This window comes from Dipodomys spectabilis, unplaced genomic scaffold (genome assembly GCF_019054845.1).
Source record: "Dipodomys spectabilis isolate Male_0828 unplaced genomic scaffold, ASM1905484v1 ptg000225l, whole genome shotgun sequence".
NCBI lineage: Eukaryota > Metazoa > Chordata > Mammalia > Rodentia > Heteromyidae > Dipodomys > Dipodomys spectabilis.
This window is the reverse complement of record NW_024870902.1, coordinates 1,937,501-1,963,911: the sequence shown is the minus strand read 5'-3', so window position 1 is coordinate 1,963,911 and position 26,411 is coordinate 1,937,501. Positions and strand designations below refer to the sequence as shown.

At 40.6% G+C, this 26,411-nt stretch overlaps 1 protein-coding gene across 1 annotated transcript in view; it reads left to right on the top strand.

Annotated features, from left to right (window-relative positions):
• Positions 1-6,724: 6,724 nt before the first annotated feature.
• The window catches only part of Ndst3 (N-deacetylase and N-sulfotransferase 3), a 144,653-nt gene continuing 124,966 nt past the window's right edge, over positions 6,725-26,411 (top strand). The window contains exons 1-2 of the mRNA XM_042697588.1: positions 6,725-6,777; positions 23,358-24,493. Of these exons, the coding sequence (XP_042553522.1) occupies positions 23,420-24,493 (1,074 nt within the window). The 5' untranslated portion in view covers positions 6,725-6,777; positions 23,358-23,419. The remainder of the gene's footprint in view (positions 6,778-23,357; positions 24,494-26,411) is intronic.

The window sequence follows — 26,411 nt, the reverse complement described above, 5'->3', positions numbered from 1 at the left end:
AACCAAAATAAAACAATATTTTGGGCCTCACCACTAGTTCCTATAATTTCATGTCATTTCAGTGTGCTTGTTGGAACCCAAGAGTACATTTTTTTGTTTGTTTTGGGTTGGTCCTAGGCTTAAATTTAGGGCTTAAAACAATGAGAAGTACAAAATGTCATGTCAAAACCAGCTTTACAATGTCGGTGGGGGGGGGGGAGGGGGGGTATGATTGGTTGGGAGGGAGGGGGGAGGCTGGGAAGGGAGGTGAAGGGTAAACAAAGGAGGAGGCTGCAATGCTTGGTAAGAAATGTATGCATTATCCTGCCCATGTAATTGTAACCCCTCTGTACAGTATGTTCTCAAATAAAATAAAATAAAATTTAAAAAAAAAAAAAATTTAGGGCTTAAGTACTGTCCCTGAGCTAATTTTGTTCAAGGATAGTGCTCTACCACTTGAGTCACCGCTCCACTTATGGCTTTTTAGGAGTGAATTGGAGATCAGAGTCTCATGGACACTATTGTCCAGGCTTGCTTCAAACCATGATCCTCAGATCTCAGCCTTCTGAGTAACTAGGATCGTAAGTAGGAGCCACCAACACCCAACCTCATGTAAGTTTTAAGAAAAATGAATAAGAAAAACTACTCCCTTTTCTTTCAGAATGCCAAAGATGATGTGTCAACACTTTAGTGACGGGAGAAAAGAGTTCTTGGTATCTAATTCCTCTTATTACTACTAAGGGTGTTTCTCTGTGTTTGGGAGGGGAAAAAACACCCACCAGATGTATAAATTACCCCTTATCCTATGCAACTGTTTTTCTGCTCACAGCTCTCTAACTCAATGCAAATGTTTAGTGGAGAATTCAAAAAAAATGCCTCAAGCTTCAGAATATTGGATTTGTCAATCCATGATGTATAAAGCATTTTAATTTTCATATATTTTTCTCACATATATATATGAGAATATACATATATATATACTCATACATAACTTGTCATATCACTATTTCAAAAACATGCTTTCAGAGGAACAAAACAAACTTAATGCATACAATATCTGTTGAATATTTATTATTTTCTTCAACTTCTTGCAATCCAAGGATGAGAGATAACAAAGAAACATTGCGAAGTGGCAGTGAATGGACTCTAGAGTTCTCAGGAATCCTGTCTCCAGACAAACTGAAAGAGAAATCACCATTTTGTGCTCACAGTGAATCTCTCTTGTACTCATCGCATGGAGCCAAGCTATAAAATGATGTTTTAATGTTGCAAGCGAGATCAAAGAAACACCTTAATGATGTTTGGTCCTGCCTGAATATTAAGAGCTAGCTTTGAAGACTCACACAGTATGTTCTACATACTGATGGCAGCTTGTATTTCCTAGTTAAGAGAGAACCGAAGTTATTCCAATGGTTTATGCTAAACCAACAGATATGAGTATGTTTTTCTGCCAAATAGTCATCCCTCAAGGGCTACAATTAACCGCATAGATTATAATCAGTACATAAGAGCTTAAACTAGTCTCATATAGAGGAAAAAAAGCCATTTTTGAGGAAATGAATTTCAAAATTGAAACACAATTATTTTTTAAAATATATGTAGTCAGGCGCCAGTGGCTCATGCCTGCCGTGCAAGCTATTCAATGGCTGAGATGTTAGGATCACAGTTTGAAGGTAACTTGGACAGAGAAGTCCAGGAGACTCTTATCCAACCAACCAGCAAAGAGCCTGAAGTAGAGGTGTGTCTCAAGTGGTAGAGCACTGGCCTTGAGTGAGAAAACCAAGGAAGAGCATGAAGTCCTGTGTTCAAGCACCAGTACTGGCACAATAACAACAACATGATGATGATGATGATGATGATGATGATGATGATGATGATGATGATGATGATAATAATACAGATGGGTTTTTAAGCTAAGAATTTTTCCAGATAATAAAATGATATGATTTTGTTGTACTCATAAACTGACATTGTGAATTCAAACCCCTTTGTACAACTACTTAAAGATAGCAAACCCATTTTTAAAAAGACAATGAAATAATATGATATTTTGGTAAATACAGTGTAAACCATACCTATTAAACTAAGAAAATAATGTTTTTTTCTTTCTTTTGTGTGTACAAATGACTGTTGATATGCAAAGCTCTCTTTCCAAGCAGTAAACAGAATGAACCAGAGATAGAGGAAGTCCTTAGCACAAAAAGAGTGTACCAGCATAGATTGTCCTGCTTCCGGATCTAAATAAGTCATTTCCTTTTATTTGTTTACCTAGCTGACTATAGAGAACCATGAACTAAAATGCTGAATACATTGTATACTTACTGTGATCCAGAAAAACAGAATCAGATTGGAAAACCAAATAGTTTACATAGTAATACATGTTTATTGCCAAAGACATATCCAGTTCTCTATTCTCCAGAATGATCTGATCCTGTGATTGACCAACCCAGGCATCCCTATCGCCCAGCTAGTAGGATGTGAATTCTCACTACCCACCTGTGACCTGAATCAGAAACTCTGAAGGCATAACCCAGATGGATGGATGAGCCAGTAGGTGGTACTGGTGAACATAGTTACTTAGCCTTCAGTTGGCATTTCATGAATTAAGATGAGATCACTCACAGAAAGGCAATGGTTTGGGTCCACTTTCACTCTGACATATTTTGAGACAGTAAATAGAACCAGGATACATTTTCTTAGGCTGAGTCAGAAGTTGCTAACCAGAATATAATTTATCTTGTACCTTCACTCATTACCTTTAAGCTGTTTAACAATGACATTAATTACCACAAATGTAAGCTGCAGGTTTAATATCAACTCTGATGTTCACACTGATTAGTTGTTTCGAACAAAGAAACACATGTCCTTTGTAAGAGCTTACATATTTAATGTGTCAGAATAATATATGGCTTTAATTTTAGACATTGAAAAATAGAAGAAAATTCTGTACATTGAAATGAGTTTCCTTAAAGCCTTTTAGAATAAAAAACCACCACATAGAAGTAGACTTTTAATTTATATAAAACACAAGTTATCACCATGAGTGATGTAGTGCCTTTTTGTTAGAGGGGCTAAGGTTATTTCACTATTCAAAAGTGGATAGTTTTATTCTCTTTTCGTTTGAATATTTCTGTGGGTTTGTAATTTATAAGCCTCTCATTTTAAAAATATTTCATATTGCCTCAAAGTTTCAGAAGATGACAGAAGCCTGAGCTTTTTTCATTTTTTTATTCAAGTGCTCAATTTTTAATTTTTTTGTTATCTTTAAGTTGTTGTACAAAGGAGTTGCCATTTAACAAGGTGGATTAGGAATGCAATATATCTTGCTCAATGTCACCTCTTTCAATAGTTTTGTCAATAATACTACAAATTTCAAAGGTGGTTATAAAAAGATGATATACTCAGAATTAAAACTAAATCCAGCCCACTATCAAATGAGCACCAGCTCATTTGGAGATGACTTCAACTTGAAGTGCTTCACCAAGGAGAACCCTGGACCAGAAGGCCTTTATTAGGGTTTTTTTGTTGTCTACAACCAAGTTGAAATGTCTCCCTAGAGGGAGAATTGTTCCTTGGATAATGTCCCCATATCAAAAAAGGATCCTAGAAAAGGAGGGCAAAGGGCCAAAGGCTGATGTCCCTGCGTGTCCTTCTTGCCCCCGAGGAGATGGGTGAAGCTGCCCAGAAGTGGAAGGAAATATAAATAACATATCAAAGCACTGCCTTTAATGTCACGTGGTCACAGATGGAAGCTGGTGGCATGGAGCAATGAGATAAGGCACAGGGAAAGGATGGCATAATCCTATGCTGTCCCCGCTTCCAAGTGGCTGTTTGCAAGTAGCTGAAGCTAAGGACACCATGCTGGCAAAGCACTAAGACGTTTGGTTACACCTCCAATCCAATTGCCTCCTGTCTATGCCATGCCAAGAAACTCCAACAGACAGTCATCAATACATGGAATCCCTTATTCTGAAGAATCCCTTTACCAGGGTTTGGGGGTTTTTTGCCCAAAGAAAGAGAAAGCGAAGTGAATGTTATTCCTAAACCTTCCTGCGCATGCTGGAGCCATTAGAAATACATGAAGTCATGAATTTTGTCCATCTTTGCAATCTTGTAGCACTGGCTTGCTACCACTACATCAGCACATGAGAAGCACTGGAAATCCTTCTGCAACCCCCCCCTCTTTATTTCTCAGTATTATTGCATTTCCATTGTCATGTGTGTGAGTGTTCAATAATTTTTTCCTTTGTTTCTTATTCTTGAAGTAGCTGTACAAAGGGGTTTTCAATATAATTTCAGGTGTCTAAAATAATGAATGGATGGAAGCTTTCAAGGCAAGCATGTAAAAATGAAGTCAATTCTGAATTCTTTTTTCCCAGTGGACTGAAATCAAGGCCTCGTGTTTGAGTGCTCTACTACTTGAGCCACACTCCCAGAACTTTGTGCAGGGTTTTTAATTTCTAAAAAAAAAAAATCGTACAGGGGTGACACTGATCAAGATGCGATACATTCCTAAACTACTTTGTTGAATGGCATTTCCTTTGTACAACTATTTCAAAAAAATTAAACCAATATTTTTAAGTCATTGCACAAAGGGATTTCAATTCAATATGTCAGTTTGTGAATACAGTGCATCTTGTTCAAGGTCATCCCTTCCATCACTCTAACCCTCCTCCCTCATCCCTTCCAACACCACCTCCAATAACAAGGTACCATTTTGCACATGTGTACATTGAGTATCATGATTGCATTCTGGGTCCTTTGCTTTAGCTTGTTTTTTAGATCACTAAAAGCTTCCTACTTCTACTTCTGAATGGCTGGGATTGCAAACCTGGGCTGCCAGACTGGAACTAGCCTTACATTTCTTGAAAGGCACAAATCTCACAAGAGTGACTCCCCACTTAGAAATACAGGAATGGAAAGAATGTGCATTTGTCCAATTTCCTCTCTACCAAGAGCAAGAACACCAGGCATTCAATTTCTGAAATTGTAGCTCACTCAGCATTTCTTTAGTGTGCATAAGGCCCTAGGTTCAATCCCCAATACTGAAACTAACACACACACACACACAAAATATGGCAACAGGACACAACAGTTCCCATTAACTCAAGGACAGTGGGCTGTAAATGAAGTCTTTCTCTACCATCTACATGATCTCATCAAGCTAATACACTCAGAATGTTGGATTGCTCAATCACTTGGATCTCTTTCAGTTCTCATGGATGAATTCCCTTCGGCCTGAAGCCAGAAGGGAATGTCTGAACTCCAGTATCCAAGCCTGCAGCGGCCATTTGGGCTTTGTGTGTGCGGATTCAGAGGCAACATGACCAGAGGGTATATCTTCCCCCTGACCCCCTGGTCTGCTCCCTGGAGGCCAGGGTCACTTTCAGAGGTCACACGGTGACCCAGAAGCTCTAAGCTCGCATCTTCTCTGTGAAAGGTCCATTCCAAGAGCCTAAGTGGGGCCCCAAACCTCTCAGAATGGTGCCCAGGCCGGGTGGCATGCTACCCCAGCACCTTGGCAGGCGGACAACGCTGCGACAGGCCGGAGCTGGGTCCCCTGCTGCTCAGAGCAAAGCCGGACTTTGTGTAAAGCAAGTAACTGGACTGCAGGGTAGGTGGCAGCCATGCCCTCCCAAAGGAGCAGGGGTGTGGAATCCACACCAAGAGGGGCTCTGGGACACCGAGCCACAAATGGCTTTAACGAGTTACCTTTAAACAGACCCTGACTGGCAGGGCGTCATGGCTTACACCGGTCATCTCAGCTACTCCAGAGGCTGAGATCTAAGGATCAGGGTTCAAAGCCAGCCTGGGCAGGAAAGTGCAGGAGACTCTTATCTCCAAATAAACACCCAAAAAGCCAGAAGTGGAGCTGCGGTTCAGGGGATAGAGTGCCAACCTTGAGTGAAAAAGCTCAAGGACAGTGCCCAGGTCCTCCGTTCAAGTCCCAGGATTGGCACTAAAAATAATAAAATAAAAGAGCCCTCACTAGCGCAAACTCTCCCGTGTAGTCAGTGGAGCCCAATCAATGCTCTTTCGGCTCCTGATCACACCTGCCGGGGCGCCCAACCTCACACCTGGAGTGCAAAGCGTCCTTTGGTGGGTGGGTGGATGGATGGATGGATGGATGGATGGATGGATGGATGGATGGATGGATGAATGGATGGACGGATGGATGGGTGGATGGGTGGATGGGTGGATCGTGGATGGATGGATGGCCTTTCCGCTGACCCAAGCGGGCAGACAAGACGGGAGGCCCAGAGGTCTCCGGGCGCTGCCCTGTCCAGCGCCAAGAACAAGAGCGCACGACCAGCGGGGCTGCGCGCGGGTGCGCCAGCCGCCCGGGGACCCGCACCCATTTCCCCCGCGACACCGCGGGGCTCCTGTTCTCCAGAAGCACTGGGAGAAGCGATGGGAGCAAGCAGGCTGGGCGGGTCCCCAGGGTCTCCGAGTGGAGACCCGGAGCCTGAGAGTCAGCGGAGGAGGTCCGAGGATGGGGAAGACTCAGGCACCCCTTCACCACCACCACCTCTGGGGAAGAGCACCCAAGGCGGGTCCCCGGCCGGCCGCAAGATCTATCTAGCGCAGCTTTCCGGGTCCCCGGACGCGCCCCGCCCAGCCCCTCGGCGGGGTGTGCGGGGACCCAGCCGCCAGGGGGAGGGACCGCCCGCCCGCCGGCCCCGCCCAGCCCGGAGCGCGGCGCGGGGACCCGCTCAGTCGCCTCCGGAGCGGCGGATGCGGAGGACGCGAGGGAAAAAGCAGGATGCCCGCGGACAGCTGCAGCCCGAGGTGATCACGGTGGGTGACCGACCCCGGCGACGTGCAAGGTGTCGCCACGGTGGGGACCGATTCCAGCGAGCTGGAAATGCGGGGAGATCCGCCAGTGCGCACGTTCCTTTAGTCTACCTTTTATTTTCCCCATCCTAGTTTAAATATAAGTGTATTTAAACAATGCAAAAAAAAAGCGGGTTTGCAAATAGAAGGCTGAAAGTTTGTCTGCATTTTTTTTTTTTTTTGCATGGTGTAGTTATTTTGCTTCTGCGTATTTGTGAGCCTCTGAGTTCCGCGGCTGGTCGGGAAAATGGACCTTTACGATCATCTTTACACTGCGAGCTGCCGGTGGCGCGTCCAGGCGCGGTGTGATTTATTAGTCAGCTTAGTTAGTCTGTCTTTCCCAAGTGACACCCGAGCCGGGCCCCTTGGCGACGGGTCTTGTGTGTGACACTCTTGCCCTCTAGCGCCTCTCCAGCTCGGTAGCAGTTTGATGGGTGATATTTATTAATAAGAGGTTATATAACACGAGGATGCTGGGGCCGGGGCTGCGCCGGCCGCCACTTGTGCAGCTGGTTGGTGGCAGAGGCTGAGGGTGGCTGGCTTTTGTGTGTGCTGAAACTTTCTCCAGCATTTCCCAACTGCTGGTGGTGTGCCCGGTAAGTGCATCTGTTTATTGACATTGTATATGAATGGCTGGTGACTGCCTGGGGACCCGGACCTGGGGAGAGGGGTTGGGGAGTGGGGGGGGGGGGGGAGGGTAGGTGATAAGAGATAAGTTTGTTTCCAATTCATCAAGAATTCCAGGATGGAACTCGGAGTCTCCTTTTTTTTTATTCTTGGAGAAGTAGAGCGCTTTAACTAAAGTTAAAGGGAGATAATCAAACTGTTTAATCGTCCCAGGGGAAATTGAAAGTCTTCCTTGCATCGGATTAAAGTATTAAAGGGATGATTCCTTTTTTGTCTGGTTAAGGATTGCCATGGACTTAACTTACTAAGTAGACCACCTATCTGTTGTCTTGTTAGAATTTTGTAAGAAGCACCAAATATTTAAACTGCATCTACCTGCTATGCTAAACTGTACAGGAAGGGCCCTCAACAAAGCCTGTGTGTTTAATTCTGCTTATTTCATTAACATTATTTAAGATTGTGTGACTCATAAAATGTAAATACAGCTGGAAAGAAAAAAATCAGCATAGGCATTGGATACAGAAACTTTAAGTGAAAAAGAAAAATAGATATATTCTCTATTTAATTCTGCCCATTTGGGAAGAGTGGGAAAGATACTAATTACATCTCCAAAGAACTCTTGCTATTCCTAGCATCTGCCTCTGCCTTAGAAATCATTTCGAGTTAACATCTTAGCTATGTTGTTCATAAGCAACAGATAATCCATGAAAGTGCAGAAAAAACACTCCTGAACACTGTAGACAGCTATAATTCCTGAGATACAAATAAAATATTGAGTTTTATGTTAAACTGACTCAGTCCCTACTCTTTATGTTCTCTTAGAGAAATAGTATCAGTGATGGAGCAATGTTTTTCATCACAAGAAACAGGAAGATTAAGGAGGAATGCTGGTATTAGCCGAAGTGAACTGGATTTCTTTTCCTCAGCTATGTCTTTCCACTGATACTGTACTTCAGAAAGGGAGTCCCAAATTAAATCTGAATGGCATAGCTCTTTTAAATAGTCTTGGACATACCAAGAGGCTGCATGAATGGAAGGTCTTTTATTTTTCCCTCTCCTCTCCAGTTAATACAGTGTCTACCATTTCGGCAATATTGCTATTGTTATCTTTGTGGTCTGGGCAGTAATAGTGAAGCCTTGTTACTGTCCATTTAAACTGGTCTCTCTAGTCAATCCTTTTCTTCATCATCTTGAGAGTGAAGGATTCTCAAGTGGCTAAATGTTCGGGATAAAAATGAAACTTTGTCTTTTTCTGGATGGATGTAATTTACTATGGTGCCTTCTCATAAGAAATTTACATGAGAACTGTATTCTTTCTGGAGGTTATAGCAAAGAGTACACTTTTGGTGGAATTAAGAAGTTTTTGGTAAGAAAAAAAAATAGTAATAGAAGAGACCATGAGATCTCTGAGGTTCTTATTCAGATTACGTCTCTCCTAGGTAAGAAGTATCAATCTCAATGTTTAGTGGACTTGTCATTACAAAATATAACAGTCATAAAGAGATTCTGACTGAGGGGAGCTAATTGCATGAGTTCTTTGAAGTGTAGTGTTAGCAGCTCTTTGATAATTACGGCCCACTTCGGTAGTGAAATGTGCATTTGTTGAAGTATAAACTATATTCCAAAATTATATTGAAGTACTCTGTGATTTATAGATATTATTAAATAGGAAAGTTAAATAAAGTTAAGTTCTCACTCTTCTCAACTACGGGCATTCTTTGGATTTCTAACTGCTTATCAGTTTAGACAATGGAGACACAAAGTACCATTGCTTCTTCCTGGCTATGGTTACTGGAGATGAGGCCCATCCAGAATCAAGGATAGAACCAGGCTTGCAAATTTAGTAACAGCCACCAGTACAATAACAGTTGTTCTGAACAATATACAAAATTATTTTATGATTAAGGTTTCTCTTAGAATTGGAAGAGAGAGCTGGATGCTGGGGGCTCATGCCGATAATCTCAGCTGCTCAGAAGGCTGAGATCTGAGGATCACAATTCCAAGTCAACTTGGGCAGGAAAGCAAAAAGCAAGAAGTGGAGCTGTGGCTCAAGTAGTAAAGCACTAGCCTTGAGCAAATGAAGCTCAGGAACAGAGCTGAGTTCAAGCTCTATGACCAGCACCAAAAAACAAAAAGGAAGGAAAAATAAAAGTTGTAGCAGAGAGTTGTTGGTTTTAGAATTTGTTGGGTTATTTGTTTTTAATTAAAAATTTAAAAAACTATCTCAGGCATCTGGATATCGTAAGTGATTTTTCTTCTTCATATTATTATAGGTATTTTCTATCAATTTCGTGTCAGTTACATGACTAGAAGAAAAGTGTATGGACCTACTGAAATGTGTGTCTGTAACCCAGCATGTCACAAAATCTCTTGTAAATTTCCCAGAGCACAAATTCTTGAGATTCTCATTCTAAACAAGAGTTTAAACAGCGAGTATTAGAATTGTATCCTTAAGGGCCTTCATCATTTCATAAGTGGATATCACCTTCCATACATTCCAGTCTTAAACTTTTGGTTTGCTAACAATACTTGAGTAAGTGTAATCTGAATTTTAGGCTTTGCTTTTCACTGACGGTGTAGCTGGGTTTCCTAACCTTTTGAGGGGGAGTAGCTCAGAGCCTGTTTCCTGTTCTGTTTGTTGACCCCAATTGTAGCAATTTCTTGAATAAGGCAGATATACATGAAAAATCATTAGAGAATAACAGAAAACTTGTGTTATCAGTGCTTTTGCCTAGATTTTTGACTAGTACAGATGTAAGATATTAAAAATAACAGTTGTGCTCAGAAATGTACCTGGTACTGTTCCACACCTATCACTGAAAGCACATGAAATCTTCGTGAATTCCCTGAGCTTTTTGCTCAAGGCTGGTGCTCTATTACTTGAGCCATTGCTCTACTTCTAGCTTTTTGATGATTAATTGAAGAAAAGAGCCTCATGACTTTCCTGCTGATGCTAGCTTAGACCTGAGAGCCTCAGATCTCAGCCTCCGGAATAGCTAGGATTGCAGGCATGAGCCACCTGCATCCAATGATTCACATGTAATCTTATTTGAGGTCTATACTATTCCTATTTCAAAACTTAGGAATTGAAGCATTGAGAGATTCCCAACCTAAGATGGCATCCCTAACAAGTGGTGGAGTTAATGCTGGATTAGCATCTGGCCTCAAATGCACCTGCCTTGCTTGATGCTTGATATGACAAGGGTAGTTCATCAATCACTTCAGCCCTACAGATGAAGCGATAGTCCATTCAGCCAGCAGGCATTCACTAAGCTCTTTTTTCTGCCAAGCAAAAAGTAGTACACAGGTCAATTCAATATGTCACCTTGCCTAATAAAGTGTAGGAAGTCTAGTTTTAGATAGTTTCAAATTATGAGTGTCACTCATTCTAAAAGATGACCCAAAAACAGGGGAAAAAAATATCAGATATCTTCATTGATGTATCTTTAGAATGCAAAAATGAGAGAACCAGGACCTAAAACCTTCTCCTAACTATCCTAGTTCCTTAAGCTCTTTTCCTCCTCGCCCCCCTCTCTTTCTGTGTGCTGGTTCGGGGGCTTGAACTCAGGGCCTGGGAACTGTCCTTGTGCTCAAGGCTAATGTTCTACCAATTGAGCCACCTCTCTCTCTCTCTGTGTGTGTGTGTGTGTGTGTGTGTGTGTGTGTGTGTGTGTGTGTGTGTGTGCTCATTCTGGGGCTTTAACTCAGGGCCTGGGAACTATCCTCGTGCTCAAGGCTAGTGCTCTACCAATTGAGCCACAGTTCTGCTTCTGGCTCTTTTTGGTAGTTAGAGATAAGAGACTCACAGGCTTTCCTCCTGCAATCCTCAGATCTCAGCCTCCTGAGTAGCTAGGAATACAGGCATGAGCCACCAGCACCCAGCTCTTCTACTCTTTTCTCCCCCCATCACTTTCTCACTGCAGATTGAATTTCTTCTGTTTTCTGGTTCTACCTTACAACACAGCCAAACACTGAGCTGTAACTCATATCTTACAGTCCTGTACCATGAGAGGTGGGGGTCAATACTCCCATTGCATTTTCTGATGAAAGACAACAATGACAAAAAGTAAAGAAAGGAAATCTTCAGCATCACTGCCATGCTATTAAGTATGCATTCTAGTTCAGTCTAAGAGGGAAGAAGAAGGAAGATATTTTTCTCCCTTAAATCACACAAGCACAGCAAATAGCAATAGAATCATTTTCTTCTCTTGCCTTTGCTAGATGGCATCCGTGGAGTGAAGTGAACAAATTATGTGCTTTCCTTCTTCATTTCCAAATACAAAAGAAAGGGAACATTACAATAGTCATTTTTATTTAATGTACCAAGCCAAGTGAACAGCCCCCAGTGTGACTTTTCTCCCATTCTTCGTGAGGAAATCTTCAGCTTTAGAGACAGACATGTTCTCTCTTAGACTCCACACAATTCAAGTTCTTATTCGCACAGCAGGGTTCAATTAGCATGACACAATTTCACACATTCTTTCCCAAAGCAAAGCAATGTTCTTTGTCAATTTTTCATCCTGCTACATCACTTTGAGCAAATTCAAGAAATGTATTTGAAGCTCCCAATGTATTTTCCAACACCAGAAAACACAGTTAATTTTGAGCAAGAAGAATATTGTCAAAATGGTTTCGATAGCTTTCATTTATGTTAGAACCTGAAGTTCTTTGGTTATTAATACTCCTTTTTCCAGATGGTAATCTTTCTTTCCCCCTCCCCCTCATTTCTTGTGCTGCCAACTTTAACATGATTCTGTTTCATTTAGAAATTGATTTTTTTTTTTACTTTGAGATGATGGTGGGTATGAGTAGAAGAGAAAAGATAGATTCCATGGACTAAGTAGAAAGTTCTTCTTGCAGCCGGGCGCTGGTGGCTCATGCCTGTAATCCTAGCTACTCAGGAGGCTGAGATCTGAGGATCGCGGTTCAAAGCCAGCCCGGGCAGGAGAGACCATGAGACTCCTATCTCCAATAAAGCACCAGAAAACTGAAAGTGGCGCTGTAGCTCAAGTGGTAGAGCGCTCACCTTGAGCTGAAGAGCTGAGGGACAGCGCCCAGGCCCAGAGTTCAAGCCCCACGACCGACAAAAAAAAAAAAGAAAGTTGTTCTTGCAGCAATTTCTTCTTGTAGAAATCACCCTGTGGATGTAGAATGTCCTTTGATTCCAAAATAATTGCACCCTCTACCTTTTGTTAATGATAAATAATTAGAGGACGACTAGATGTTTTCTTGCTGAAGTCTTAAAAAAAAAAAGATTCATTACAAAGCAATTCTGAGTACCCAAGCTCTGAACATTCTTAAAGGAGAAACATAGATATTAGAGTAAGATTTGGCGAAAGGCACATTCTGTATGGACCTGATTTACGGCTGTGGCCAAGATGGTCACTTCTGTTCTCCGCGTTTGTATGATTGTCCTGACTGTTTGAGGCCAGGGTGACTGATGGATAAAAAACATTCCTGGAAGATGGTTTGGCTGGAGTAGTGTTCTAGTTGGTAAGTACGATTGCTATTTATAAAAATTTAGTAGAGACTTTTCACCCATTCCACAAGTATTCAACGTGGCATCCAGATGTAAGCACGGCATTAGACATCTAGAACAAAGAAGTGAATCAGGCAAGTGAATAGTGATTTGGGTCCAGAATGTGGCACGATGTACAATGTACGACAGGGGTAGCAGAGAGGGGTAGGAAGGACTTACAGATCCAGAATCAGGGAAGACTTCTGTGAGGCAGAGATATTCAAACAGCCAGGAGATTTAGGAATATAAAGCCAATGAAGAAGTGGATAAAAAGAAAAACTATTTGCAAAAGAAAGCAGGCATTTGAGAAGGTCCTGTGACCGAACTAGAATTGTTTCTAGGGGAACCATGTGTATAGGATGTGTATAGGAATTTGGATTTCAATCAGCAAGCTAGCGAACTAAGCAGCCATTGATGAATTTTCATCGAGGAGGAAAGAAATCAGAGCTTCACTTTAATGCTGCATTGAGAAAAGCAAGGAACATTTATGGTGAGATTATCTGTGTCGTTGTCCCAATGAGTAATGTTGCCTAAATAAAAGCAGATGTGCCCTGATCCAGTGAGTTTGAGAAAATAGAAATAAGAGAACTTGGATTGATTTGGATAAGCAGGGCTGAGTGAAAAGATGTCAAGGATGAACTGTAAAGTGATTACGGGGAAGTGGAGATGGTTTAAGAGGAGAAATTCACAAATTCCATCTTGGACAGGTTGGGTACACTCTTAGCATCCCTGCAGCAGTGAGCCCAAATTGGCTGGCATATCACGAGAGGCTGCAGCTTGTATGACTTGTCATTGCTATTTTGTTAAGTTGACAGTTCAAGTTGAAGTCCTAGAGCTTGGGTGGAGATCTGAATTCCCAATAAACATTTGGAATTCATTGGAGAGGAAAAGGTAATGAAAAGTAGGGAATCTACAAGAAATAAAGAAGGGATAAGAAGATGCCAAAGGATATGGTGCTGGTTATGTCACTGACAGAGACTACTCTTCTATTCATGAGATGGAGACCCACCTGATTTTCCTTCCTGGCACCATGAATGGACTTTTTTGTGTGTCCAACATCTGAAGTTAAGCTAAAATGCTGGGACCTACCCTTTAAGAACCCTGAGTAGATTTCTATTGGCAGTCATCAGGATTTTCTGTGATAATTATTTCTGTGTTATATTCTGTGATAATTATAACAGGGAAATGATGTCCATTCATTCCGTTTGAGACACCGCTCTAAGAGATTTTGTGTGTGTGTGTGTGTGTGTGTGTGTGTGTGTGTGTGTGTGTGTGTGTGCGTGTGTGCGCACACACTTGTCCCAGGTTTGACTGAGTACTGTCCCTGATCTTCTTTTGCTCAAGGCTATCATTCTACCACTTCAGCTACACCTCCATTTCCACCTTTGTGGTAGGTTGTTGAAGAGTCTTAAGTTCTTTCCTGCCTGGGCTGGCTTTGAACTGCAATCCTCAGATCTCATCCTCCTGAGTTGCTAGGATTACAGTCATGAGCCACTGATACCTGGCAGAGATTTTATTAGTTTATCTCATGATCTTCATTACAACAATATACTAGGCTCTACTGTGACCCCAGGTCTATGTGAGAAAAGGCTATCATACCCAGTATCTCCTTCCTACATGCTCTGAGTGTAGAAGTTGTGTTTCCAATTACATATGGTATTTCTGGTGCAGCTTGTCAGAACCCAAATTTCATATCAACCCCAACCAGCTGTAACATCTTGAGCATGTTGCTCCAGCACAACGTTCACACAGGTTAGGTGTTCAGGAATGACATTGTTACTCTACCTTACTTCCCATCAGTGAGACTTACAGGGCATTCTGATGAAGTGATGTTCACAAATGGTCCAACTTTCCAGTACCTTTATTCAAGAATCCCTGCCTAAGTGGTTCGTTGATTTTTCTAAATTCAGTATAGATGTCGTGGTTTGTCAGCATATCATTCGCATTGGAAGTTGGACAGGAAGGAAAAGCCAACCACAGCCGCCCGTACTGCCATACTGCTCAACACAGCTGAGTCTCTGAGAACTCTGACTTGTCAGCCAGCATCCTTGCTCCTTCCTCATTTAGGGGCCCTCCTGACTATGCAAAAGTTCATAGTAGCCAGGTGCCGGTTGCTCATGCCTGTAATCCCAGCTACACAGGAGGCTGATATCTGAGGATGGTGGTTCAAAGCCAGCCCAGGCAGGAAATTTCCCCATGAGACTCTTATCTCCAATTAAACACCAGGAACCCAGAAGTGGTACTGTGTCTCAAGTGGTAGAGTGCTTGCCTTGAGCTGAAGAGCTCAGGATCAGTGACCAGGCCCAGAGTTTAAGCCCTACAACCGACAAAAAACAAAGTTCATAATTTTCCAACAAACTGTTGTGAGAAACACTTCACAAACACAAGCCTCCTACAATGAAGTGGTTTTATCTATTGATGTGTTAGGTGTGTGTGTGTGGGTGTGGGTGTGTTTAATGTGTGCACTATTTCTTATTTGAAAAATTATTAGAAATAACAAGAGCCCTATAACCTTGGAAGTTTCAGTCTAGTAATGAGAGAGAGAAGAGAGAGATGAAACAAATACAACAATGTTTCATATGATTTGTTAGAAAGATGAACCTGGAGAAGTCTGACCCCAAAAGGGAGGAGTTGGTCAGGAAAGGTTTTGCTAGAGAGACTGGATTTGTGCACAATGTTGAGGTTTGCTTGCAGCCATGAGCTGGAAGATTTTTATGAATGCACGTGTCATCTTTCAATGACTGCATAGAGCATTGTGATTTAGCTTTCTCACCGTGCACCATTCAGGTATTGTACTTGCCCTTGACTCAACTGGGTATCACTAGCTCATGTCTGGACTCACCTCGCCCCATGTGGATCACTCCAGCACTGCGTGGAGTGCTATCTATTTCTTTACTCTCAACTACATGCCATGGATTCTGGGTGCATTTGGCCACTATCTGTCCATTTCACATGCTATACACATTGATTCTTTTGTCTCTTTATAGTCACCCCCAATGTTCCAAATCCAAATACCCAGTGCTTTTTATTTTCATGCTGCTAACTTTACAATCTTCATCGGTCATTCAGATAAATACTATTTATCTGAATACTGCAATGTTATCCCAGTTCATAGTGTCTTATCATTAGTTTATTCTTAGCCTCGAGGAAACACATTGTAAGTATTTTATTTCTTCAACCTGGACAAGGACTTTTCCCTACCATGCTCTCTTCCTCCTTACACCTGTTCCCTGTCGATCATGCCTTTGTCCAGCTCTGCTTCATGGCTTTTAAAACTGCCCCTGGCTTCCCTGAGCCTTGCTGACACGTTTCTGTCTTCTGTGACAGTTAGTTAGTTTCACATCTGCCATAATTCGTTGTGTGTGCCATGGTGTTGACCATGACGTTAGAGTCTGGTTTCCCTCAGAGGAGTCCACCTCTGTAAAAGCAAACAAAGATCTTGCTTCTATTCCCTCTGAAAAGCCCTCGGCACTGACTCCAGTACACATCTTCAAAGAGTTGTTCAATAGCTATCTGATAGCTAGCCAGAGAATGACTCATTTGTAAGTAATTTTTGTGGGTGAAAATTTATATTAACCATATATATATTTTATATTTATCACATGGTAGGCTGCTGTGATTTTAGTCACTTAGTATTCAATAAAACACTAAATCCAACACATGTTGAATAGCTATAATCACAATGACAACATTATAGGCATACCATGTCAATTGTCCCTCAGTGCTTACTCAATGCCTAGAACTAGGGTGCAGTGATAAGCAAAAGACCTTTTAAACTTTCAACAGGGAAGATAACTTGAAGCAAAATTTTAATTACAATTTTGGCCATATGTATCATGAAGAGGCACTTTCTATAGTGATCATATGTGCATCATGGGTCTTTCCGGGTTTGGAAGTCCAAGGAAGTTTCACAGCCAAATCATGTGAACAAGCCTAATTTTCACAGCTATAAGCAGGGCATGGAAGTCTGTCCTTTATGCCTTCTGCTTCCCTGCCAGGCCCTGCAGGATGAGTGGAAACAGCAGAGAAGGGGAAGTAGCTGTTTCTGGGTAAGGCATACATTCTGCATTGGCCAGGGCCAGGTGAGATGTGCAGTTCAAGTTGGTTTGCAGAGAATCTGGATATAAAGATAGCACATACCTGTAATCACCATACTAGGAAGGCTGAGGTAGGTCATGAATCTGATACTAGCCTGGCCTAAATAGTAGGACTGTCTCAACAGAAGAAGAAAGAGAAGGCAGAGAAAGAGGAGAAAACAAGGAGGAGAAGGCACACAGAATAAGTAAGAGAAGGAAGAAGAATTTACAGAAAACAAAACATATCCCAGTTCATGTATTTATATTTTTGTATTTTTTTTATTTTTATTTTAAAGGTGATATACAAAGGGGTTACAGTTACATAGGTCAGGTAATAAGTACATTTTTTCAACAATGCTAATCTTCCCTCATTTTCTCTCAGTTTTTCCCTCCCAACCACCCTCCCCCATAAGTTGTATAGTTCATTTTCCGCATAGTGTATAGTGAGTGTCATTGCTGAATTAGTTCACCCTTTATCCCACCATTTCTGTACTTCCTCTTACCCTCCCCCAAACAGATAAACTTACATACAAGACAAAAAGTACACAAACCAAAAACAGCGGCAAAAGGGAAAAAAACACAAAAAGCAAAATAAAAAGCTTCTTGTTTCCATTTCTTGGAGTCCATTTCCATAAATATTATTTTATCTGATCATATGCACATAGCTATTGAGTCTTTGTGATCCTCTCCTAAGAATATCCTCCTTTAGTCTCTCTGGGTAAATGTTTAGAGTCCTGTTTAATTTATCATGCCCAGGTATAATTTTATATCTTTTACCATCCATTGTGTTTACTTGTGGATTAATAGTCATGTTCTAATCACAACAAATAAGGGAAACCATACAACTTACCCTTCTTTGGGTCTGGCTTAGTTCACTTAATATAATTTTTCAAAGTCTTTCTATTTTCTTATAAATGGTATATCATCATTCTTTCTGATGGAAGTGTAGAATTCTGTTGTGTGTATATATACCATATTTTCTTGACCCACTCATCCACTGAGGGGCATCTGGGTTGATTCCATCTCTTGGCTATGCTAGACAATGCTACAATAAACATGGTTTTACTGGTAGCTTTAGTGTAGCCTGGTTTGTGGTCTATTGGATAAATGTCTAGGAATGAAATTGTTGGGTCTTTTGAGTTGTTTAGTCTTTTGAGGAGCCTCCATACTGCTTTCCAGAGTGGTTGAATGAGTTTACATTCTCACCAACAGTACAGTAGCATTCCCACATTCCTGCCTGCATCTGTTATTGTTAGTTTTCTTGCTGATGGCCATTCTAACTGGAATGAGATAGAATTTCAATATTTGGCTTTGCATTTCTTTTATAGCCAGAGATGTTAAACATTTCTTCATATGTTTATTGGCCATTCTGACTTCTTCTGAGAAGTCTCTCTTTAAGTCTTTAGCACATTTATTAATTGGGTTGTTGTTTCTTTGAGGATATGTTTTTGGGGTGTTTAATTTTTTGAGCTCTAAATATATTTTAGTTATGAGGCTCTTGCCTGATGCATAGCTAGTAAAGGTCATCTCTCATTCTATGGGCTTTCTATTTATCTTGCTAACTATGTCCTTTGCCATACAGAAACTCTTCAATCCAGTACAGTCCCATTTACCCAGTTTGTGATTTGTTATGATTCTAGATCTTTACTTATGAAGTTTTGACCTGTGCCTACGAGACCAAGTGTTTCTCTTATATCTTCCTGTAATATTTTCAGGGTATCTGGCCTTACACTGAGGTCTTTGATTTGGAATTGATTCTGGTGTATGGTGATATATAAGGATCTAGCTTCAGTTTTCTACCCACGAATGGCCAATTCTGCCAACACGATTTGTTGAAAAAGCTGTCTTTCTTCCATCCAGTGTTTTTAGCCCCTTTATTAAATATGAGGTGGCTATAGGTCTGTGGTTTCATTTCTTGGTCTTTTTTTTTTCTATTCCATTGATCCTCAGGTCTGTTCTTGTGCCAGTACCAAGATGTTTTTATTACTATGGCTTTGTAGTAGAGTTTGAAGTTTAGTATTGATATTCCTCCAGCACTGTTCTTCCTGCTAAGGATTGTTTTTGCTATTCAGGGTCTTCTATTATTCTATATGAATTTGGGATTGCTTCTTCTATGCCATTGAAGACTGTTGTTGGGATTTTGATGGACATGAAATTGAATTTGCAGGTAGTTTTGTTGTTTTTTTGTTTTTTTTTTAGCAGTATTGCTATTTTCACAATTCTATTCATTCCAATTCAGGAGCATGGAAGTTTTTCCATCTCCTTAAATCTGCTTTAATTGCTTTTTTCTTTTCCTTTTTTGATTTTTAACTTTTTCATTACAGAGGTCTTTCACATCTTTGGTTAAGATAATTCCTAGATTTTTTTTTTGAGGCTATTACAAATGGAGTTGCTTTCCTGATTTCAGTCTCACTTTTCTCATTTGCATATAGAGAAGCTACTGATTTTTGTGGGTTAATTTTATACTCTATTACTCTGCCAAAGTCTTCATCAGCTCAAGTAATGGGGTTCTTTAAATACAGGATCTGCAAAGAGGGAAAGTTTTACTTCTTTCCCTATTTGGATCCACTTTATGTTTTTCTCTTGCCTTATTGCTCTTGCTAGAAATTCCAGTACTATATTGAAGAGGAGTAGATAGAGTGGGCATCTTTGTCTCATTCCTGATTTTAGAGGAAATGGTTTTAACTTTTCATCATTAAGTATAATGTTAACTGTAGGTTTGTCATATAGAGCCTTTATTATATTGAGGAATGTTCCATGGATTCCTAGCTCCTCCAACCTTCATGTATTTAAATACATTAGAAAAACTCCTATCTTCAGGGATATACCATGGAATTATTTTTGGTATCGCAAAGAATTTTGAAGAGTTTACTGGAAAAACCATGACCTTCAGTGTTTATACCCAGCAGACAAGGTAACTTTGATGGGCCCCTAATATCTTTCCTAAATAGCAAGATCAACTACTCCTGACCACCCACCTCATTTTATAGATAGGCATTATGTAAGTTTCCTGTCTGCCACTTCTGATAATGGGAACCAACTGTGAAATGCTGCTCTCAAAAAATGCAAAATGTAGCTATATATTTTACATCCAGTCAAAAACAGTTCACAGCTAAAATTGTAAGACAGACATGGGAAGGTGTGAGATTTTCTGTCCTGCCATTATATTCTAGAATATCATGTTCATGGACATGGACATAACTTTAAGACACAATCTCTTATCAAAATGAAATAATTACAGTTCACCAGAAAAACTCTTTCATTTGTCCATGTAATTTCTTGGGGGTTTCACTTAAATTAAGCCTACACTTAATAACTAGCATTGTTGCAGGAGAGGCGAATATTGTCTTTTGTATTAGGTTGATTTTTCAAGCATGTCAAGTCATGGATGACATTTTCTCAGGCAGAGCGGTGCTTTGTGTACACACTCCAAAGCCCACCACCGGAAGTGCCCCTCAGACACTTCCCATGTGAGAAATCAGCCTGCATTGCCTGGTTCATTTCAACTCTCTAAGGCTCCATTCTGATATCCTCTAGGTAACTGGCTAATTCTAACTCTCCAAAACCTTTGTCTTACCATGTTTTGCTCATAAATAGGGATGTCGAAGGCCTCCTTAAGTGTTTTCACAGCCATCGAGTTCTGTGCTATCAGATTGCCCCATTGAGAGTACATAGTCAAATTCATTGTTGGTATTCCCTTTCACCCTTTCTGCTTCATTCATGTCCCTTGCCAAGTAGGGTGCCATCTCCTTCCTTAATTACCTTTCCTAAATCCCACATGTCTGTTTGAATCACTTTGATCCTTTACGGGTCTGCCCAAATCCTATCTCCCTGCTACAGCTTTGCACAAATTTTTTACCTGCCATATTCTCTTTCTTCCATTGCCACTAGAGTCATTTACCCCCGAACCACAACCATACATTACCATTCTAACCATTTTCTCTGTTTAAAAAATTAAAACAGAGAAATGCAGTCTGCTGAACTTGGACTGATTGATGGATTGATTGATCATGCTGACAGTGAACTGAGCCTATGTGCTATCCCTGAGCTTTTTTTGCTCAAGACTGGTACTCTACCACTTGAACCACTACTAGCTCAAGGGTCTCATAGAATTTCTTGCCCAGCTGACTTTGAACTGAGACCCTCAGAGCTCAACCTTATAAGTAGTGAGAATGAAAAGTGTGAGCCACCAGCACCTGGCTTGAACTTGGATATTTTAAGCAAAGATAACTATCCCATAGATGTTTGAATGAATCACATAGGTGACCTAAGTATTTTGATGACTAAACTATAATTCATACTTCACAGAACAAGTGTCATAATGTACTATTCAGACTGTATTACTCATAAAGATAAGCATATATTATATTACTCAAAATATTGTTCACTGCTTATTTCATAGGTGAATATTACAGAATTTTGAATCTAGAGTTCTTAGTTATCATTTATTATAACCTTGACATTTCATTAGGAGAGTACTGGAACTAAAATGGCACAATTAAGAAATAGAGGTGCAGCCAATCCAACCTTATGGTAAACATCAAGTGGTGATTTTCACCTTCTTTTCATCTTTCTATCTATCCTTTAGCCTGTTTTCTATATAACAACATTTTCCTTAATTTTAATATACTGTGATATATCTGTGAAAAGTGGACAGATAATATTCTACTAAATGTTTGCTCTAAGAAATGTATGTGCTTTCTTTTCTTATTTTCCAAGATTAGTAAATTTTGAAAGGCTACTAAAACTTGCAAAGGACTTGCTATATTACCTGGCCAGGTGTTTCTTAACATCTCAACATTTCCATGCTAATTTTAAAACATTTATACCTGGGCATGGTGGCTCATACCTATAATCCTAACTACTTGGGAGGCTGGGAACAAAAGGATGATGGACCAAAGTCCAATCTAGACAGGAAAGTTTACAAGACCCCTTCTCAACCCATTGTTGGACACAGTGGCCAAATCTGTCATTGCAAGCTATGAGAGCAACTAAAATTTGGATGTTTATGGACCTGCACAGGCCAAAGAGTTCATGAGACTTTGTTTCCATGGAGGAAAGCTAGACACACTAGTGCACCTGTGATCCAGCAGCTACTGGAAGCTAGGCAGACCTAGCCAGATGCTGGTGGCTCATGTCTGTAATCCTAGCTATTCAGGAGGCTAAGATCTAAGGATGGTTCAAATCTACCACAGCAAGAAAGTTCATGAGACTCTAAGTTTCAGTTAACCACCAGAAAACCAGAATTAGAACGGTGGCTCAAAATAATAGAATGCTAACCTCAAACAGAAGAGCTCAGGGACAGTGCCCAGGCCCTGAGTTTAAGCCCTATGACCAACCAAAAAAAGAATGAAAAGAAAGAAAGAACCAACAGAACATAAAAGAAGGCAGATCAAGACTCAAGTTCATGCTAGGGTGGGATGCAAAATCTTATTTTTAAAACCATTAATGAAAAGGAGGGATGGAGGTGTGGCTCAGCAGTATTGTGCCAACCTAGCAAGCGTGCACACACACACACACGTGCGTGCACACACACACACACACACACACACACACAGAGTATTTTTCCATGTAATTACTGAGCTCTTCTTCCAAAAGTAGAAGGAGGTGAAGTGGTACATGTTATCCAATGCATGATGCTCAGTGAATCTGAATGGAAGGAAATCACATGTAATCTCACCACATAACTTTTCCAAGTTTTGAAAAACAAAACTAGATAGTTATATATCTCAATGTACAATTCTGAAGTGATCAACTCGGTGTGGGACCAGATGAGCATTTCGAGAGGTTTTTTGTTTTTTTTTTTTCCTAATGAAACCAATCCTTGTAGGGTTGTTTCTGCAATTGAAATATATGCAAAAGTGACAGAATACATTGTACTATACTTAATTAATTAATCATAGGCATGAGTGCAACATGTCCAAACTTTTATGATGTTTCAGTCCATGTAATTACATATATGTAGCTTGAATACCTACTACATCATGTTATCTGAATGACAGGAAATGACCGTGTATGGAACCTGTGTGTGGTGTCAGGTCTGCAGTATTACATAAGGCCTTTGATGCAAATCTTGTTGACCTGGTTATTTTTCCATACTAAGGACAAAAACCGTGTCCCATGGAACACTTTGTCTTGCCCCATCTCACCCACCTCTGGAAGAAGTAACGAGAAGTTTTTCTCACCTCACACCAGCTCATCTGCATGCTAGTCAGTCATTTGTACTACTAGTCACTATGTTTTTTAAGTTTGCTCATTTTAATTCTCTGGCTGGATATTTGATACTCCATCCAATTTTCCCCTCTAATTATTCTATTTTTCAGGCTCTATTTCCTGTGAGTCCTGATGCAGCCATACAGATGTGCTGCAATGGTGACATGAACTCATGACTGAGCCTGGGAGAGTCACTGAGACGACCATCTTCGCTGTGACTTCTTGGGGTGCTCCTGGTGGGATAATCAAAGAAGGGAAACCCAGCATGAGCTTTGTCATGAAGCTGCACAGGCACTTTCAAAGGACAGTCCTGCTGCTTGCCACCTTTTGCATGGTGAGCATTATTATTTCTGCTTACTACCTGTACAGCGGCTACAAACAGGACAGTGAGCTCTCTGAGATGGCTTCAGAAGTAGACTGTGGCGATCTCCAGCACCTTACAGACAGGCTGATGAGTGTGAAGACCTCAAAGCTTCTAGATGCCTCGAAGACAGAGCCCGTAGTCCTGGTCTTTGTGGAGAGCCAGTACTCATCTCTCGGTCAAGACATTATCATGATCCTAGAGTCTACCAGATTCCAATATCACATTGAAATTGCTCCTGGAAAAGGAGATCTCCCAGCACTTACGGACAAAGCAAAAGGCAAATATATTCTCATTATCTATGAGAATATCTTAAAGTATATGCACATGGACTCTTGGAATCGAAGCCTTTTAGATAAATACTGTCTGGAATACGGTGTGGGTGTCATCGGATTCCAAAAGTCTAGTGAGAAGGGACTACAGAGTTTTCAATGGAAAGGTTTCCCCCTTTCCATCTATGGAAATCTTGCAGTCAAAGATTGTTGTGTTAATCCTCATTCTCCATTGCTTCGTGTGACCAAATCTTCCAAGCTTGACAAAGGTTCTTTACCTGGAACCGACTGGACAGTTTTTCAGATTAATCACTCAGCCTACCAACCAGTTATATTTGCCAAAGTAAAGACTCCAGAAAACCTTCCTCCTCCCATCTCTAAAGGTGCTTTCTATGCAACCGTCATTCAGGACCTGGGCCTCCATGATGGAATTCAGAGGGTTCTTTTTGGCAACAACTTGAACTTCTGGCTGCACAAGTTGATATTCATCGACGCGATCTCCTTCCTGTCAGGCAAGAGGCTGGCCTTGTCCTTGGACAGGTACATCCTGGTGGACATTGATGACATATTTGTGGGGAAGGAGGGGACGAGGATGAACACCAATGATGTGAAGGTAAGGCTTTCTTATCTAAATTTCATTTCATCTCTCAGTAGGGACCTGGAATACTAGATTTGTATCTTATTGGAAAGTTGTAGGACAACCTGGGAAAATTGGCTACTGTATCTCTGACCAAAGATCACCCAAGCAGATAATTCCCTCTAGATCCAGGTAACTGAAGTTTGTTTTACAAGACTGAGTAGGGCAGAATCTTGAGATGGTTGTATGTAGGTATTCATATCTACAAAGTAAAACTATTCATTTAGATCCTTTCTAAGAGCCACCTAGTTTAGAAAAACATGAATCTAAATCTTAGCCCATTTAAGAATGAAACCAAAGTGAATGTGTTTTATTGAAAATAAAGTCTCATAAATTTTTAGGAATTACAGCTCTTATAAGTAGCACATTCAGGTATTTTTGGGAGTCTAGTGTGTGTCTCCTTTTTAGATAGGTAGATAGATAGATAGATAGATAGTGTGTGTGTGTGTGTGTGTGTGTGTGTGTGTGAGCATGCGTACACATGTTGCTCCTGAGGCTTGACCTCAGGTTCTAAACACTGTCCGTGAGATTTTTGCTCAAAGCTAGCATCCACCACTTGAGCTACATAGCTCTACTTCTGGCTTTTGCTGCTTTTGCTTTTTGAAGATAAGAGTCTCCTGAACTTTCCTGCTTTGGCTGGCTTTGAACCATAATCCTCAGATCTCAGCCGCCTGAGTAGCTAGGATTACAAGCATGAGCCACTGGGGCCCAGATCTCTTGTTGTATTTTTTGGGGGGGGTCCAGTTGTGAGGCCTGAACTCTGGGCCTGGGTGCTGTCCCTGAGCTCTTCAATTCAAGGCTAGCGCTCTACCACTTGAGCCACAGCACCACTTACGGCTTTTTTTTCTTATGTGGTACTGAGGAATCAAACCCAGGGCCTCAGGCATGCAAGGCAAGCACTCTACCACTGAGCCACCTTCCCAGCCCCTCTCTTGTTGTATTTTTGAAACTAGAAAACATGGGGAACGACAACTATTCAAGCATATTTATTCATGTGTAAGCTTACGGATTTCAGGTGAGTTCAGTGTGCATTTGTGCTACATATATGTACATGTTGAACTGTACTTAAATTGCATTATATTTGCTTTTTGTATAAAATCCCTTCCCTTAAACTGAAAGCAATTAGTTAATGATTGTTATCATTATGAATTGGTTGTTACCTAAACAACTAGTTGTTTAATATTAATGAAAGTAAAAGCTATCTACGTTTGTCTTAGTTTCCCATTCTAAATGTTATAGGATTCTATTTCTGCGTGCCTAAGTGTTGCTTTCTCATAAAAGTGAAAAGATTTTGATATATGGTTTTATTCTCTACGGTTCTGACCTTTTGACAGAAATCTTGAACTAAATCAGATGCAAAAAAAATCATCTTGAAACTGTGTCTTTTTTCTCTAGCCCCTAAATATCTGGTAAATAATAGAAATGTTCAGTGAGCAGTTAGCTAAGCTAAGAACACTAGAAGGACCATTTAATGCTGCCTAGTTGTGAAAAAGAAAACATCCACATTCCTGGCATGATTTTAGCTCAATTGAAATTAACTAATAAAGAAGGCTATACTTAAATTTCCATTAAATCTTTTGCACTTTGCTTTGAAAGTACAGCTAAATTCAAAACAAGCTGGTAGTTTGAGCATTCATTCTGTATTTATGAATTACAAACAACATATTGATCCTTTCCAACATTTCCATTTCAAAGTACTGTGATGAAAAATGTAGTCTGAGTGTATATTTCTGTTTGTGTATATATGTATATGTATATAGGTATACATGCTTATATGCATATATGTATATGTGTATGTATATATATATATATATATGTTTATATATACATACATAGTTGAATATGCATATATATGTAAGTTCTGTTGGAAAACTTTTACTGGCCTCAGATAGGA